The following is an 18986-nucleotide window of genomic DNA, read 5'->3' as shown; positions in this document are numbered from 1 at the left end:
TGCCCATACGACAGATATAAGATTACCAGGCTGGAATATCTAATCCGAGCTGCATGGCATGCACATTGGGATCTTGTCACCCTTAATGAATGAGCATATGGGCTTTTGAGATGGAATTACTTGGGTAATGTGTGCAAGACGAGTAGCCCGCGGACACTTTCTCACGTTGTCCCTCCTGAGACAAGAAGTTGCTAAACTGGTGTTTAAAGGCAGAAAGGGAAGTGTGGGGGCAGGAAATGAGTCAAGAACCCAGGCGATCCTGAAGTATCCTAACTGGTGTTAATACAAATACTGAAAAATATGATTGGCTTCAGATACATCAAGGTGGTTGTGGGGTTTTTTTTTGTGTTTTTTTTTTTTTTCTGGGGGGGAGTGATTAATATTTATTACCCGATGACAGAAATATAATGCTGTAAGTTGGGTACATATTGTCTTCAAGTGAGCGTCCTAACTTTATTGTGAGTCAGAGGAAGATTAGTTTTCGGTTTCCATAAGTCGTGTAATGTGAAGTTCTTCAAAATGTCTGATAGAGAGCTGTATGGAAATGCACTGTGAAATTTATATAGATTTTTGCAGGAATCAGGTCAGAATATCAAGACCTTAGGAAGTTGTTGTGTATTTCTTGTGATTTCATCCCACCCCCAACACCCCTCCAAAACAAATAGCATAAGATTTATTTGTCCTTGCTAGTCTTTCACCTGCAAACTGTTGACTGTGCAGATGTACGGGCCACTGGCCAAACCATGTTTTCCCTGAATAAGTGCTTCTATTCCCGTCAGGTCTCGGCCTTTTGCAGGTGCGCGTGAGGCGTTTTGTACCTTTGCAGCGTCAGTGCAGTTCACACACATGCACGTGCCGCTGCTGGAGAATCTGCTTCGTCAACACGAGCTGTTAACGGCTAAGGTGACAGTGTCATCGGTGCGACATGGGGAGGGGAGAGGGTGAGGGAGGGACGATGGATCGAAGGGCAGAGCAGGGGGGAGGGACGTTTCTGGATGCCCGGAGACCGGCGACAATGCAGCAGTCACCCCACCCCCCCCACCCCCTGCTAATATTCACCTCCTCCCACTTTTACTGACACAAATCATTTTACAAAGGAACTGGGTCGATTATTTACCCTCTCAGTCCGTGATCACCTCCCCCCCCGACCTCCGTTGTCGTCCATCTACCTGTCTCCGCTCGCCGGCAGCCAATTCTCACATGAGGCGTTCAAGTGTCAGGTCACGCTTCAGCCGACCGCGTTCCCAATGACACGTCCGGGACGTTCCAAGATCACAAGAGGAAAACCTCCCCGGTGATATATGGAGCGCGTAGACTCGGCCCAGGTGATATTTATGAGTGGCCGCATGCACATCAACTCCACATCCGTGCGCTCTGCGTGCGTGCGCTCATACGGCTATAATAAATCAAAGGTGCAATATGGGGGTTTTTATTCACTGATGTCCGTGATGCGGGATCCTCCCCATGAGGACGCATAATAAGATTTTAGGAGGTGATGGGGTTTGATGATGTGTAGCAAAAAATAAAAAGGCGGCTGTAAGGTCTTCACGCGGGTTCCTGTGACCTTGGCAGCCACGTGCCTGCAGTGGCGCCGCTCGCGTCGCAATGTTCGCGGCAGCAGCAGAGAGCCTGTTTCTGCCTGCAGCTGGAAACAGTCAGGCAAGGGGAGGGATTTCCAGCTTCGGGCATCCGCCTCTCTATCAGGTAACACAATATTCGTCCGGGCGATGCCAAATTGGCCGCCCTTTCTGAGAAAGTGCGAGATTAACTTTGATTAAAGTTTCCGCTCCCCAGAGGATGCTGCGGGAGGACGAGGAAGTGCTGCTTTTTTTTTTCCTTCTGTGAATTTAACCTTCTTCTTCTTTTTTTTTTAATTAAGTCGCAGAGCTTCGTCACTATAATCTGACACACACTGAAAAGGCTGTCAGACTGTTTTGACAAGCAGAAAGGCGAACACGGCAACAGGATATTGTTTTGGTTTGGTTTGGGTGTCTTTTAACCCACCAAGGTTCACCTGCAAACCTATGATGAAACATCCTGGCAGGATACTATAATTCATTTCAGTTCAATACCAAAAAGCACAGGTTTTTATTGCATTTGCATTTGTCCCTATGAAGGCAAGAAAGTGTTTGTTCAGATTGTCCAATTTACAATGCGTTTGGTTAACAAGCTCTAAATAACAGTTCAAGGCATCAGCAGGTATTAGTGAGAGTGTAAACAAGAGAGGCTGCTGAAGCCCTGGGACAGATGTGCGCAGCTGCAGGTATAGAGGGCTGTGACAGGGGAAGAATATAGTATAATCCCCAAGGTGAGGGTGGATTGGATGATCCTGCATGTGGATGCTTACTCTGCAGGAAAGAAAGGGTGGGGGGGTGGGGAAGGAGAGGGTCCCACTCTCCCTTCGCCACATCAGACGGCGATTGGCTCCTGCGGAGTAAATCACCTATCAGAGAGCTACTACTTATCCTGCTGACGGAGGAGGGAGAAGGGAGAATAAAAGCCAGGTGACCCCTCCCCTCCCCCTTCACTAACATTTCAAAATACAGTGAGTTGCATGTGTTGGTGTTTCACCTTGTGTTTGTATGTGTGGCGCGCATGTGTGCGTCGGCGAGAAAGCGTGCTCTCTGGTTTCGTATAGGGTGTTAGATTACCCAATGGGAGCTTTAATAGAGCCAGAGGCACACTTGATTTTGAGACGGGGTGAGGGACAGATTGAAGGGAACAAGAGGGGGGACAAAGTCGAGCTGACAAGCAGGATAGAGAGGGAACATCTTCTGCATAGCTACTGACATGGGTAAGTGCTGCAGACATCTGCAAACAGCTGGATTTGAACTTTGCACTTCATAAAGGGAAGTGTGTGTGTGTGTGTGTGTGTGTGTGTGTGTGTGTGTGTGTGTCTATCTGTCTCTCTGTCTGTTTGTCTATCTTCCTAGCTCCTTCAATGTCAGAGACTCTCACTTGTCCTTGAGGTTTTCTATTTGTTTGTTTATCGCTTTTGCAGTGTTCTATAAGTTTGTTTGGCTGGAATCTTAGCTGCAAGAAGTTGTTTGACCGAAACATTCATGTAATTTACCCACTGACCTTTTGTTTCGGTTGCAAGTCCTCTGTTCTGTCCTTTACGTAAGACGTGTCATGACATCCATGTATGTGCCGACGACAACAACAAAACACAATGCCGAGTGTCTTTAATGTTAAAATTATCATTGTTCTTCTTACATCATTAGCATTCTGCTACCTTACCCAACCCAGGCAAAAAGTCTCATAAACTGTTGCTTTGAGATCATGCAAAGGCCGAAACACATCTGTGACAGATCTAACCAGACTAACCAGACAGATCTAACAGAGACTTGTTCAGTAATATGGAAATGCATTGAGTCTGTTCAGTGTCTTTTGTGTGGATGTGATTGGTTTGAGTGATTGATTTAAAAATGTTGCACATGTGCTGCACACAGTCTACAACAATATTGCCTATAATCCTATAAGCATTTTCAAAGACAAACTTGCAGAGTTGGTATTTTGGCTCAGGTCATGGAAGTGAGCAGGAGGGAAGAAAACAACTGTACAAGCAAGAGTATCAGATGGCAGGTTCACTGCTGATTCAGACAGGAGCTGACAGGAAAACCTCTATCCCAACAAAAAAAGCAGGGCTCTCGTTGACAGGATGTGACAATCCTGCCTCTGTGTACTCCCCCCTGTCTTGCAGATCACACACACGGCTGAATCGAGAGATTGCGCACAGCTGCCTTTATGATAATCAAGAGGAGGACGACCCTGCCAGGATCTTCAGTGAGGCGTCCCGTCTGCGGCGCTTTAAACAGGCCGACGGAAGAAGGTGATGGAGGTTCCGCTCGTTAACTTTGAGAACATGGATGATGTCGGTATAAACCTCGGAGACCCCAGCGACTCTGGGTACCCCACGTCGCCCACTTCAGAGGCCCCTGATCAGAATATTTTGCCCCATCATTTGACTTCGCCCCAGCAGTCACCCCACAGAGGACGACGCAGGCATCAGTCGGGTCATGAAGGTATGTCCCCGTCAAGTCCTTTGACCCTAACCACGAAGGCCAACTCCAGCAGTGGCAGTTTGATCTCAAACCTAAAGCTCCTGATTAACAGCGAGTCTCCCACGGATAGCGTCTTCAGTAAGATTCCAAAGGATTGCTGTGAGAATGAAGATTTGTTTGAAAGGTACTGCATCGAAGAAAAAGACGAGAAAGTGGTCATCAATGTTTCGGGCCTGATGTTTGAGACCCAGCTCAGCACGCTGAATAAGTTTCCAGAAACGCTACTCGGCGACCCAATGAAGAGGATAACTTACTTTGACCCAATGAGAAACGAGTACTTTTTTGACCGGAACCGCCCATCATTTGATGGTATTCTTTACTACTATCAGTCTGGTGGGAGAATTCGTAGACCAGCTAACGTTCCCTTGGATGTTTTTGCGAATGAAATAGTTTTTTACGAGTTGGGCCATGAAGCAATGGAGCAGTTCCGTGAGGACGAAGGGTTCGTCAAAGAGCCTGAGGTTCTTCTGCCCACCAATGAACTCCAGCGCCAATTCTGGCTTCTGTTTGAATACCCAGAAAGCTCCAGCGCAGCCAAATCTGTAGCTCTGGTGTCTGTGTTGGTCATTGTCATTTCCATTTTCATCTTTTGCCTTGAGACTCTGCCAGAGTTCAGAGAAGACCATGATTTTAACCCAGGTTTCACCCAAGTCATCAATGGGACCCAAGACAGTTCTTCCGCTCATCCCAATGATGACCTCTTTGCCTATTTAACTGACCCTTTTTTCATCGTGGAGACCATTTGCATCATCTGGTTCTGTTTTGAAGTCTGTGTCCGATTTGTCGTGTGCCCCAGCAAAAGAGATTTTTTCAACAATATCATGAATACCATTGATATAGTGTCCATCATTCCCTACTTTGTAACGCTGGGAACAGAGCTGGCTACCACCCCCGATGACGATGTGAACTCTAGCCAGAACATGTCTCTAGCAATCCTACGTATCATCCGTCTCGTGAGAGTCTTTAGAATTTTTAAACTCTCACGACACTCCAAAGGTCTTCAGATTTTGGGGCAAACTTTGAAGGCCAGTATGAGAGAACTTGGGCTGCTCATCTTCTTCCTTTTCATAGGAGTCATCCTGTTCTCAAGTGCAATCTACTTTGCAGAAGTTGATGAACCCCAGACGCAGTTTGTTAGCATCCCTGACGGATTCTGGTGGGCTGTGGTGACCATGACTACCGTTGGCTACGGAGACATGTGTCCCATCACGATGGGAGGCAAAATGGTCGGAACCCTCTGTGCCATTGCTGGTGTCCTGACCATTGCCTTGCCCGTCCCTGTCATCGTCTCGAACTTTAACTACTTTTACCACCGGGAAACGGAGCAAGAGGAAAAGCACATAATGGACGCGGCTGCAGAGGCTGCTCAAAAAATGTCTGCCGCAAACAAGTCTGGAAGCACACCCTCACTGAACAAGAGTAATGGGACATGGCAGACTGAGAAAAATGGCATGCACTGAACAAAGAGTTTAGGTATTTATGGCATGAAAATACATGGACAATCGAAACATATCGACTGGTGATATCTCACCATTTTGTACTCCATATGGCAGCATTTATGCACATTGTTACAGTATTAATAGGCACTTTGTGGTCAGACAGGCTTCGCACAAGCTGCCTGTCCACTTGTGGATGTGTCAAAGTGCAATTACCACAACTTGGCAACTATTATCACAGCTATCTCTCTCGAGAAGAAGTGAGACGCATAATATTTCTACTGGTGCAATTTCAATGAAGGTGTGTGGTTCCATTCCGATATTGAGCCTTGCAAGACGAAAGTAACAAAATTGCATAGAAAGCTTAAGTAAGTGAACTTGATGCACTGATATCAGTATACTGCAAGGTTAATCTACACTGAACTTTAAAGGCCCAGTGTGTAAAATGTAGCTAATTTCAGCAAACAAATGGACACCTAATTATATACAGCATTTTACCCTTGGTCACGATGCCACGTTAGCATCAGGGATTAAATGACAAAGATTGGTTGAGTGAACGACTCACTCAGCAGAAAGTTGATTGTTGATTTTTCTAACTGGGATCATCTGCCTCGATGTTTTACCATTCAAGCTCACACTTTTTTCTTTTCTTTTTCCTTGTTTTTTTTTTTTTTTTAAAAGCTACAAGGGTAGAACTGTAAAACCCTTATAAGGTAGTGTAAGGCTAGGCTCTGTATATGTTACTATGTTACACACTGGACCTTTAACAGAAAATACTACACTCATTCTATATTTATGTCAATCTGCAATTCCTCATATCAAACTACATTTAGTTGAAATGTTGCATGACCCTCAAGGACATTCAGAATGTGCTCGGTGTAAGACAAGAGGACCTCTGCACAAACACCGTTACATCAGCAAATCTATAGTTATCAATGCTCTGCCAGCAGCTTCTCTCCATATGACACAGCTTAACGCTATCTAAATGATAAATAGCTGGTCGGTAAGCACATCTGTGTTTAGCCCTGTAGATATAGGCAGCATAAATATAAATCAGACTAGGAAACTGATTATAGCTCACTGTATAGTGGAACATGCTATTCTTGCATGCCTGGTTTCAGGCCTTTACAATCACCAGCTATTATTTACCTGTCTGGTTGTCTTATTTGTCATCCAGCAATTTTTCACCAGCTCATGACGATTAGCTGTATATGCTACAAAGAAGCAACTATAACATTTCCCTTTGAAATCATATCAACTCATTGCAACGATTGTTTCTTTTTCCACATATCTCCACAGCACTTTGTGAGTTTTAAACCATCAGCTTTTGGCAGGGGAAAAATATTTTAAGTAAGTATATTTGTGGTTACATTGAAGAAGAAAATGATGAGGAGGAAAAAGTTTGCACAATTGTATTTGAAAAATGAAAAAAATGTATTTGTTATTCTGACATGTATTGCATGCCATAGACTGCCGAAACATGTTAAAACTGTCAATAACATTAACTGAAAGTATAAGTAATATCTTTACTGTAGCAGGAGCATCAAAGTATTGTTCATATAGTGAAGATCGTAATATTCAGCAATAGGGGAAGACACAGCGCTGGGTCGATTTTTGAAATGCTGACAATTATGACTCCTCTGGGTACATATGCATGCCACATTCCAACCTGGACACGTACTGTATGTGAGTTTATTCCATTACATATTAATGCAGCTTGTAGTTAATAGTAACTCTTGCAGCTGTGAAACAATCTTTGCCTTTCTTATAATCGTATAAATGCAATAATAATGAGTTGTGGATTAAAAAAGAAACACTTTTTTTATCCATCACTAAAAGCAATAGCTGTCACACATTAAAAAAATAAATAGCAATAATGTGACTTCGGTGAGTCACGTTGGTACTCAGCACTTTACTATGTCATGAAGCGCTTCTCATTCGGGCATTGTTGCTGTATGTTTCCACACTGTGCAGTGTACAGACAGCTGGCTGCTATGTTGAAGTTATCCTGTAAAGAGTGCCTTTCATTAAACACCTATACTGACTGTGCAAAGTTGCCCCCTTCTGATGATTGCACACCTGACATTTCACAAGGAGCAGGATTCAGCTCTTCAAACTTTTGATCCGAGCACTGTTGGGGTTGAATTGAGACGTGCGTGTCGGCGCATGTCTCCAGGGCTCAGGACTGATTATCGCCTCCACCTTGTGGTTATTAATGCCTGCTCACTGCTTCTGGTTCTTCACACCCGGGCCATGACTGCATCCCTCTCTAAATCCAAGAATCCAAGAAATCCCTTCAAGTGAACCCCACCTGAGAATGTGTCATATCACAAAAGGGGAGAAAATAAGAGCCTGGTTCGGAGCAGGGTGAGGGAGGGGGGTTGTTTGTTGGTTTATATGGTGCCAGACTGTGGAAGCTCACCCTCTTGCTGTGCACTCTTGAAAACAAGCTATATGCCTTTATGCCTTCGTGCTTTAAAAGAGCTAGATGCCAAAGTCGGCTTATCAGAATTCCAGACCAACATTTTTTTTTTCCTATGTACAGAGCTACTGCAGTAGAAAGCGGCATCACGCACCATATTTGTGTAGTTGTGCAGTGTCTTGCTGGTATTGTGCGCAAATCTCCTGCTCGTCGTTGTCTTAGCTCTGGCCCCTCCCCCTCCAAACACACACACACACACACACACGCTCACGCACACACACACACATACACTCAGACACACACACACACGCCCAATGTCAATAAACAATAATGAACAGACACAGACCGGCGCTAATGTAGAATGCTAAAATGATAACTGCCTAGACGAAACAACCACAGAGAAAAAAAATCACAAGAGGTTCATGAAGGTCGATGTGGTGCACAAAACTACAACGTCTGGTGTTGTGATTTTCTATTAAGTTAAGTTAACTAGACTCAAGCACATTGTAATAAAACGAATACCAAATGATCAGTTATATTGAATGCCATCATGGTGTGGTGACATCCAACACCTTTTTACCTGTGATGATATTCCGCATAGCAACACTCTGTCTCGTGTCGTATCGCTCATTTAATCTTTGCCAGACGTAGCCGTGTCTGTGCAAGTTATTTCAGATCTGCTCATTCTTAGCAGGAGGTTTAATACGTTACCTCCTGCTGTCTATTTCTTGTCTATTGAGAGCGCTGGTTTGTCTTAATATCTCTTTAATTAGACAAGCTGGTGACCGGCACTCACTGATTGCAAATCCTGCACACAAAAAAAAATTACTTGATAGCATTTAGCTGACAGGTAGCTCTGGCAAGGTCAAAACCAATGTGAGGCCGTCATTTATAATTCATTAGGTGTTTGGTGAAGAGATCACATCCATCCCACCTTTGATAAAGACCCCTCCCCCTTCGGAAGAAACCCTGTCAAAGAGCAGCATGCGGCCCAATATCTGTGACGCTGCAGACTGCAGTTTAAGCCCCTAATGGATCTAAAAATACCTGCAATGCATGACTCTTGCTTTTGCTCTCCGGCACGGCGACAAGCTGCGTCAGGTAACTATGCAGGAGCCTCACACGAGAGCGGAGTGACACTCGGGCTCATGTCAGTAGATTGAGTTACTGTTTTGTCAGCGGACACGTAATAAGCCAATTTGGTCTCGTCCCAGACAGCAGCCCGTGAGCCGCGGCTCACGCCCTCTGCGCAGTGGAGTCACTTAGAAATAGACGGGTTCCGCTTGTATTGGATCACCTCAGAGTCTCGTGTTTCATGCGGCGGGCCGCCACCCGCCTGAGCACAGCAGATATCGGCCGCCGCTGCAGTGACCTTGCGGGTGTGTGTTTATCCAAGTGCAGAGGCAGGGCTGCATTGGAGCGCAGCAGGTGTAACGTCGGCAAACACTGATCACAGTTCAGCGGCACGTCCCTCGATCATTACCTTCCCTGGCGACGCTAACTAAAAGATATTCACACCATGGATCACGGACCCTGAAGGTCACTCAACGCTGGAAGGTTAAAAAGAATTTACCCCTGTATTGTGACAAATGAACCATGTGTATTTTGGCACAAGCTAAGCGAAGCTTGTGATGCTCTCCATCTGCTCTCCCAGCAACAATAAGGATGAAGGACAGACGTGGCAAAAAGAGAACCACTGTCTTTTACTTGGCAGCATTATTTTTTCTGTTCCCATTGACACATTGAAGTAATATCATCAAAATTGGAATAAGGGATCTTTGTGGAAAAGTGTATACAAAAACACAAAAAAAAGAAAAACTAATGTTGGTAGAAAATTGTTATCTTTTTTTTTGGTACAAAGTTTAAAAGTGAATATTTTACTTAAATTACAATCTAAAAATCACAGTAACTGCGTGTATCAGTGAACTGAAGAAGCCAAAATGACTGAGAGGTGAAACGTCTGCATGTTACCAAAACTAGTCCAGTTGCCCTTTGACCTTTATTATATAATTTGTTGTTCTTTCAGTAGAAACACAAAATACTATCAGTGAAATAATCTGCATTTATCTGTCATTTCTGTCACTCGTTACTCAGTATTACTGCTGCATCCATGGTACATATATGGAAGAAATGTCTTGGTTGAGTGAGGGTTTGCTAATCTGGCAAACTCATGACATGACATTTTATTTTTTATAAAGCAATTTACTGATAGATTTGCTATTTCAGTATGTCTGTTGTACTTTTTTTTTTTTTTTTTTTAAACATTTTCCATCTGCAAAATCACTCTGCAGACCCTGCACCCACCCTTCACCAGACACTGAGCACTTAGCAGCATCTAGTGGACTGAAAAGTCCGTCTGCTTCACTGTTCTGGTCGACAAAGGTTTTTGCAACAGTAAATAAATATGTATAGCACTAATGTGTTCCAATTATGAATGCTATTTTAAAAAAAGAAGAACAAATCACGATTTGGATCAGTTGGTCTGTGCAGTGTTGTCCAGATCTGTGCTGCACTGCACTGCACTGCACTGCAGCTGCGAGATCATGTGGCCTTCCTTCTCAGCCTTTATATTTGGCTGCCTCAATTGTGACGAGCAAATTGCGGTCGTCTGAAGAAGCCAAACAGCTCGATCGTGGAGGAAACTTGAGGTCACCTTCTTTATTCTTTCATGGGCCTTAAGCAGGACAAATGTGAGACTCACATTTCGTCCCACATGAGCCTGCTGCTCAGTGACCTCCAGGGCTGACGCACTGCAGCGCTGCAGCAGCCGCCGCCGCCGCCGCCGCCGCCGCCGCCGCGTGCAGTCGTCTGTCATAAATCTTTATCTCCTTGACTCATTACTCAGGCTCTCCATCATGGGACTCCACTTTCCAGTCTGAGAATGATGGATGGGGGAACCCTGGCAGAGCAGACCCGAGTGAAACCCCGTGAACTGTGGAGAACGCAGGGATGTAGAAAATGATCAGTCGCTCATGCTGAAGATATACACTGCATGCTTTATTGACTCGGATTGGATGTTGCTGGGTTTGATCCACTGAAATGGTGATTGGAAACACCCCTCTGCCTCGTTGGATGAGTTGGGTGAAGTGTCCTTTGAATAATTAACGCCATTTAAAGTGTGTGATTTAGAATCTGCACCTTATGTTATCATGTAAATGATGAATGCAGACAGTTTTTGCTGATACTTTATGCACTTGAAATGTTAACAGATTATTGATTTTTGAAAATTTGCTTATTTTCTGCTTCCTTTCATTGATTTATTACATAACACTTTTTTTTTATTATTATTATTGGACATAATTTGATGAAATCAGCTCATCAGCTGTTGAATGTAAGCCAAAAAGAATATTTGAAAATGATCAAACTAATTTGCTCGGGTAATGGGTTTTGGCTGCAAACTGAAAACACCTAGTCCATTTCTGTTACTTGACCTGCCGATACAAACAAATGATAAACTCATTAAGTCATCTGGTAAATTACGGATGAGTGTTCACAACATGCAATGACTCATAGACTAATGTCTCAGCCCTTCTCTTTTGGGGACATGAAGAAATTAAAATATTTGCAGAATAAAAATAAAAAGCAATACATTATCAAGAGTGTTTGGCGACTTTATAAATGAGTGATTCCAATCAATGCTGTGATATTATTACAGAAACACCAAAGTAACACGAGTATGTGCTAAAATGAAAAAAGAAACAAACAACATCAACGACAACCAAAAAAAGTAACACTGGTGCATGAGTTTCTAAGACGAATGGTAAGTATCATGAGTTTGTACTTGTGCTACTATGACACCCTGTGGTAAGCTGTGGTATCACTAATAACTTCTCTTTTAAAACAACAACAACAACAACAACAACAACAACAACAAACATTTTAAATATCTCTGATATTTTGTTTTAGTTCAATTCAATAAACATAATCAGACGAAAATAACGTTTTAAAACTTGATTCCCTACGACACCATGTGATAACAACTGTGCCTTCCCCACCATGCTATTATTGAGGTCATAAAGTTGGATTCAGCAGCGATACCAGTAAAGCAAATAAGGGCTTTTCTTGTCCTGATAAAGACTTTACTGCAGACATGGGCGCTTCCCTAGAAATCATTAACTCCACCCCCAATATTATAACAATACAGAGCCCTCAATTGCAGTTAGAACAGTCGAGTCATTCAGAGTACAGGTCTGGAAAACGTGTGTCTGCTTGGCTTGACTGACTTGACTACTTGTAATATGCAGTTTGCCTTTTAAATATGGACACAACCATCTGTGGACGGAAACCCCCCACTGAAACTCCTTAGTTTATCTTTGTTTACTGTAGTACCGTGTACAACCACGGGGTGTCATTCAAAATAAGGCTGCGTTTAGCGGTAGCCAACTAATACATACTGCAATCGCTTTTGTTACGTTGGATTTTAGTGGGTAACATTGTTACCAGAACTTCATCAGTGTTAGGAATGGTCCCCATTTCTTTCTGTATGTTTGGTGATGGCCTGCTCCGAATGAAAAGTATTTTAAGACGACTTGTTTTATTGACTTATTTTTATTTTATTTTTATGTTTTTAAAACCAACACGACTCAACATCAACAGGAGCATCAGACAACCTCCCGTTATTTTTGTTGAGCTGTTTATTTAATTATGTTCTGAAGATTTAATGTGTCTTGGTTGTCTCAAAATTTGCCAAATAGCATCACTGTACAACAAGCTCGCAAGTAGATTTGAAAGAATTATGTGTACTATATTAATGGTAAAATTGGCCAGGGTGTAGCCTGCCTTCGCCCTATGATAGCTGGGATAGGCTCCAGCTGACCCCCGTGACCCTGATCTCAGGAAGAAGCGGTTATAGAAAATTAATAAATAAATAAATATTAATGGAAAGTGCTCCCCCCCCTCAAAGCTATAGCGAGTACATATTCTTTATCACCTTCATTATTCATTTTTATCTTTACCGTTAATTTTTTTCTCTCTCCCTCTATCATACTGGTGGCTCGTGCCCATATGAAAATGCTCCAGTAGGCCTGCAGTCACGTTTTTAAATGTTAGTCCAAAGTCTTTTGGAGGGTAGTCCGTTAAACCAATGTGTTGTCCGAACGTACATATTCAATTTGTAGTCCAATAAATAGGTTTGACTCAATATGCTTATATTTGTGCTTTTATAGAGTTTGGACTTCATGTTTGTTTGTTTGTTTGTTTGTTTGTTTGTTTTGATTACGCTACTAACTTTACATTATTCGCATTAGTAAATTCAACCAAGGCTGCTGTTGGCGCTCTTCCCAGAGAGCGGCAGGGGCAGTCTGTGTTGAAAGGAAATGAACTCCGAGCTTCCTCTTTCGTGGCAGCGAAACTGTGGCGGTGGGGGACAGAAAAACACAGCCGGCCTCTTTCTCTTTTTTTTTTACCCAACGTGACGAAACCGTAAACAAGCCTCGGGTGGACGACGTCCCTCCCGGTAGCGGGCGGCGGCACGCACAGGTAGATAGCTTTCGGTTTCCGCCCACACCGATGACGACACCCGTCTCCAGGTGAGGAGGAACTAGGACGGCGACGTGTTCGAACAGCCGGGAAGAATGCAGACAGACGCGGTGCGGAGAGTCCCGTGAACAGACACGATAAGCAGGAGCTGCGGCGAGTGTGGAACATGGACCATTCTGCTACCGCTGAGCATAACGAGGTGGGTTCCTCTTGAGATACAGACTGCTTTAGCTCGAGTCGTTCCATCTTTGAAACGCGGCTAACAAGCGTCCAGCGTGGATTTAGTCGCAGTTGTGAGTTGAAATGGACTCACAATTAGTTAGTGCAGTTCGTGTGATGCTGTTTGATTTGTTTAACTGCACTAGCTTCCAGAAGCTGCTGTGTTCTGGTACAGCCCGATAAACACGTGGTGAACAGTTTGGCGTTAATTCAAATCAACAAGGTGTAAGGAAATTCAGTGATTATTGGTTTTGGCCTCGAGCTGCAGCTTTGGCCGCCTTTAGTTGCCTGCTAATGAACTGGCTTTATCACGGCCAATGCCAGGTTAGGGCCACAGCAATTCACAAGAAAGTGAGATTATGTTAACAGAACATCTTTGCATTTCTTACCAATCCTGGAATTAATTAAAAGACGATTTGCTGTATAGCAAAATTATATGACGAATATATAACATTCATGAAGACATTTTATATGACTTTTTTAAATAATTTATTTTTGTAGAAACCTATTGTAGCTGTGTACAATGTGATAAAATACTTCAGAACTGATACAATCCAGGGCCTTTCTTCTTTTAGCCTATACCTGTGCAGTAAAGTCTTATTAATGTTCAAATAACAATTTCAGCATATCTGTATCCTACCTTGTCTCTTTAACAACCCAAAGTTGTCCCAATGTATGTAGTACAAAGACAAATTGGGATTTGGATTTAATTTTGCAAATCATTTCTGTACATCACTTTTTCCTTTCTTCACTTTATGTGGAGAGAATACCAGAACCTGAACTAGTCAGGCAAACCCTTGGGTTATATAATATTTCACAAAATTATCTACGTGCAACTTCTTCTGAATTAAACTGTACCTTTGATGAATCATCAATAATCATCAGAAGAGAGGATTATCAACATCATTTTCCCATGAAATCTGTCTGTGTCTGTATTGTTTGTACGTCCATGGTTGCTTGCCAAAAAGTGACGTCACCCTCTTCATTGTTCTTAATTTCTCCTAGACGCCAATGGAAACAGACACGCAAACCCACCGGCCAAGCAATGGCCAGCTTATTCTCGTGCCTCACAAGGACACGATCCGTCTGCTGGAGGTGTACATCAAGCGTAGCCTCAGCCTCAACGATGGGACACTGGGTGAAAAGCAGTCTCACCGGAAAGAAAAGTGGGTGACGGTCCAGAGAAAGCAAAGACGACATTCAAGTGACCCTTCTCTTCACTTGATTGACGGCTTTCAAGACAGTGAAGTTGGTCCCTTTTCTGCGGTCGACTCTGAAACAAAAGAGCCGGAGACAATTTTCGAAGAGCCAGAGAAGCCCACCAAAAAGTCCAAGAAGATTAAAAAGCCGTCTTTGTTCAAGAACCTATTTGGTATTTTCTCTCGGAAGAGTACTGAGGACAAAAGTGAAGATGAGGATGGTCCGCCGGAGACCCTGGTTGTGGACAAATCGGAAGGGTCCTCTGACACTTTGTCCAACTGCCTGCCGACAACTCCGAGCGGTTCACAAAGAAGAAAATCCTCAAAAAAGAAATTGAGACGGCGGAAGTTCTCTAAACGTCTTTCCATCATAAACAAACCAAATAACAATCCTGACATCACCAGAATTGATGGTAATTTTTTGGGGATTATTCCACCCAATAAAGTATGATACAAGAAACAACATCTACTACGTTACAGTAAATTGCTTCTGATGTCTGTTTTTAGATGCGGTCAGTGTAGAACCAACATATTCCTACTATGAGAAGGTGTCAGAGGAACTGGAAAGAATTGTGCTCGAGGTCCAAGAAAAAGAGGAAGTTCAACCCCTTTCGGATGGTGAGAAACATTGTTCCGAGTCATATTTGCACGTTTGATTGATTGATTGAGTGTGGGATAACACTTGGCGGCTTCCAGGAAATTGAAAGGAGTTTCAAGTTCGACAAGATTTAATGCAAGCTGTCCCCCCACCTGCTCATGTGTTCTCTTGGCTCTTTCTTTTTTTTTTCTTAGAGGAAGTCATCAACAGGATCATTGCTTTGACCAAGGCACAAGGTGATGCCATCGATGAAAAGGTGGGCGTTATCGCCGTTTTATTTGTCGGAACATACACTACTAGGAAAATATGTTTTGATTTGCTTGTGACACAGTCTGTTTTCGTTAACGAGTTAACATTTGCAGGCAAGGGTAAATTAAAAGAGGCTTTAAGTGACGTGATTAAAAAAAAAAATAAATCCTTTTGTTACCTTCATTGCGTCTTTGGATATTGCATAACTCCGTAGTTTGTGTCAAGCCAAAAAGCCTCACAGCAAGGGTGTGTAGTAATGATTAGGATAGTGAAAACTGCAACGACTTAAAAGCTGTGAGAGTCACAAGGTCTGCCATGTGAAACACGGCACGCCATATGACAGAGCTGCATTGTGGTTTGTAACATGTAAAAAGGTGCCAGAAAATCTCTTTGTGTCAGCTGATTTATTCTATATATGCTTAACAAGTTCAGGAGTCACCGACCTTTTTAAACCTGAGAGCTACTTCATGGGTCCTGAGTCATATTAGGGGCAACCAGTTTCCTACACTGTCCTGAAATAACACATTTTCTCTGTTATGTATTGTTATTAATGATGTTGATCTTTGTGAAGACTGATCATGTTAATAAGTTCCCAATAATCAACAATGACTTAGTAAGGTTGGATAAAATTGAATTTTAGACGCAGCTCAACCAGTTGTGCTATTTTAACAGGCCTGAAGGCTACTCATGTAGCGTACTGGTGGCCCTTGGGGGCCACCTGGTACATTGGTGACCTTTGACCTAGTTGATAGCCGATAAATTTACATTTTCAAATATGCCACGTACCCTGATTTGGTTAAAGCTGATTAAAGCCGAGTGCCAATGACTGAGACATGAGAGCATGCGTCTTTCACTTTGTCAACTCTGTTTTTGCATTGTTTGTCCCTTCTTGGTCAAAGGACACTGTATTTATGAGCTGTTTTCTGCTCCTTATCTTCCTTCAGCTGAAAGACAACCCCACCCTGACCAACTTTTTCCAGGGCATGTCGTACTCCTCATTCCAGATACTTGCTGACGCGTATTTGCAGGAAGAGGCTTCACCGATCCACAACCCTCCCACTGTCCTGCCCGCAGCTCCCGAGCTGGTCAAGTTAGCTTTCACCTATGACTTTACAGCCAAGATTGCCCGCCTGTCCAAACAAAATGTAGGTCACATTACTGGCCTTGGTAACCGATATCTGCAGGACCGGTTTGAATACCAACAGGTAAGGGCCGGCGCTTTACTTAACAAATATTAGTCAGATACAAAACTAGGCCATTAAGAGCTTTTTTTTTTACCTCATTCCCATTTGTTCACAGGCCTGCACAGATCATCCATTGTCTGACAGTGAAGGCTGATGGATAACCATGCAGGAGCAAAACCATTTCCTCAAGTTTACCCTGTGATGTCTCCCAACACGACAAGATGCAAGATCAAATGCACTTTTACTGTCGACAATGTGAGAACTGGTGATACCTAGACTAAATAGGTAATACCTATTTCCATAGGCCTGTGTTGTTTCGTTTTTTGTTTTTAAGAAAAATGAGTTTTGATTTCACTAGATTTTTTTCTGGCTTGCAAGAGAATAATTTGTGTAATTCTGCACAAGTCAAAACATTTGCTGTAAAACCAGTTGAATGGCTGTGTTGGATAGGCTCAGAATGTATTTGACTGGTTTGTTTCACCTGGAGGAACAACCAGCAAGGATTCAGAAAGTAAAAAGTAGAAAAGGAATCAGCTGGAATGAAAGTTGAGCTATCATTAAATATGTTTATCAATATGTTTATTTCATATTTGATAAAAAAAAAAAAAGAGCACTTTGATAATATATTTTTAAATGGATAACTGTGCAATTGTGTGGTTTCTTTACATTTTTAGTATTTTGAAATTAGCAAAAACCTGTTTAACAAATACTTAAAATTAAATGTGACAGGATTGCCATTGTTTTTTTTATGAATGCAGGCATTCATGAAGTTTACTGGAATAAAATGTATTGTGTATTCAATGCCAAATTTGTGTTTTTTGTGTCTCTTTGTGCAAAATAGAACTTAAGACAGAATGTGAGATGGGAGAATTAGGTTTGCAGTAACTATGTCTCAATGCACAATGAAGCACGGATGCAGTAGATTTAAACGTACACTCACTTGCCACCTTACTAGGTACACCTTGCTATCATGTGATGTCCAAGAAACTGGTTCATTGTTAACAGTGGTTATTTGAGATACTCGCCTTTCTATGGTCAACCAGTCTACCCATTTTGACCCGAGACATCAATGAGACACTTTCTTTCAGACTTTTTACGTAAACCTCAAGGTTCCTCAGTGAAATACAGATTTATTCTCATCTATCTATGAAATTCAGTCCGAACTCCACTTTGGTTCAGAAGGAAAGCTTGTGTTATGTAACCACGTAACCTCAAAAGGGAGTGGTGCAGTGAGGACCAGCAGTCTGTGATAACGCTGACAAGGCGAGACTTGTGTTGAATGCGTTAAACGTCGGAAGGTGTTATTTCATGCGTTCAGAGCCGTATTGTTGGGAAAGTGTTGTATTTGCACGTGTAAGGAAGCATATTTTTTTACAAATTGTATTTCTCTCATACAAAAAAATGCATCATTGGGGAAAATTTAGATCAGCGCGACCACTGATCCAGTGAATGAATTTAGGCATAGGCTGGTGTATTCTTGTTTTTTCAACTGTGCAAACGCTAACAGGAAGTTTGACATTCATAAAGAGATGGAATGCGACAGACTGCTATTTAACTCCAGTAAAGCATGCAGTGATGGTCCTCCTTGCACTTGTGGAACTGGTTCCCCAGCGGGCATTAAAACCATGTAAGGGAACAAACTGAGGCCCGAGCACACACACAACACTAAGTACACAATGGTCTCTAAACACCTGCAATACAGACTGCTATTCTAAATTGAGGATTGGAACCAATGTCTTTCCCTCTGTGAGCCTGACTAGATTTGGTACGTGTACAAAGAAGAGTGTCCAGGCATTGAACATTAATGGCACGCACGGAGGTAAAATGAAATTGCTCCACGTTGTTTTACGAATACACAAGTAATTCCATCGACCCTGTGCAGCAAAACAGAAACGAATCAAGAAATGATAGCGACAGTAAACCATGACTCATCTCATCCTTCAATAACAAGGTTTGGTTTATCCACCAAAGAGTGGAACAACAGCACCGACTTGTTAGCACGGGAAAAGTACAACAGAGAACTATATGGTCAGTTCTGCAGGTTCAGCACAATTCCATTCTAATTTTTAATTTCTATATTTCAATAATGCTTTAACCTTTAAGAAATCAACTAAGAACTGAAACTATCTTGACTAGT

General features: G+C 42.6%; 2 protein-coding genes across 2 annotated transcripts; both read left to right on the top strand.

Moving 5' to 3' along the window:
* The first annotated feature begins 3709 nt into the window (after positions 1-3709).
* Positions 3710-7314, top strand: LOC142887365 (potassium voltage-gated channel subfamily A member 10-like). The gene has a single exon (XM_076024974.1). The coding sequence runs from the start codon at positions 3836-3838 to the stop codon at positions 5522-5524; it is 1689 nt and encodes a 562-aa protein (XP_075881089.1). The 5' UTR covers positions 3710-3835; the 3' UTR covers positions 5525-7314.
* A 6070-nt stretch (positions 7315-13384) lies between these two features.
* On the top strand, positions 13385-17657 carry LOC142887406 (uncharacterized). Its single transcript, XM_076025049.1, has 6 exons — positions 13385-13599; positions 14625-15231; positions 15326-15436; positions 15611-15672; positions 16610-16870; positions 16965-17657. The coding sequence occupies exons 1-6, from the start codon at positions 13567-13569 to the stop codon at positions 17001-17003; spliced, it is 1113 nt and encodes a 370-aa protein (XP_075881164.1). The 5' UTR covers positions 13385-13566; the 3' UTR covers positions 17004-17657.
* Positions 17658-18986: the final 1329 nt, after the last annotated feature.

The sequence above is a fragment of the Nelusetta ayraudi genome, unplaced genomic scaffold (assembly GCF_046127955.1).
Source record: "Nelusetta ayraudi isolate G7.1 ecotype Tasmania unplaced genomic scaffold, CSIRO-AGI_Nayr_v1 ptg000017l, whole genome shotgun sequence".
NCBI lineage: Eukaryota > Metazoa > Chordata > Actinopteri > Tetraodontiformes > Monacanthidae > Nelusetta > Nelusetta ayraudi.
This window is presented reverse-complemented; position numbering and strand designations above follow the sequence as displayed.

Bases quoted from the DNA above. Each gene is read 5' to 3' on its own strand.
- LOC142887365 (XM_076024974.1), top strand. From the start codon at position 3,836: ATGGAGGTTCCGCTCGTTAACTTTGAGAACATGGATGATGTCGGTATA.
- LOC142887406 (XM_076025049.1), top strand. From the start codon at position 13,567: ATGGACCATTCTGCTACCGCTGAGCATAACGAG. The intron at 13,600-14,624 runs GTGGGTTCCTCT...AATTTCTCCTAG, and splicing joins CTACCGCTGAGCATAACGAG to ACGCCAATGGAAACAGACAC. The intron at 16,871-16,964 runs GTAAGGGCCGGC...ATTTGTTCACAG, and splicing joins ACCGGTTTGAATACCAACAG to GCCTGCACAGATCATCCATT.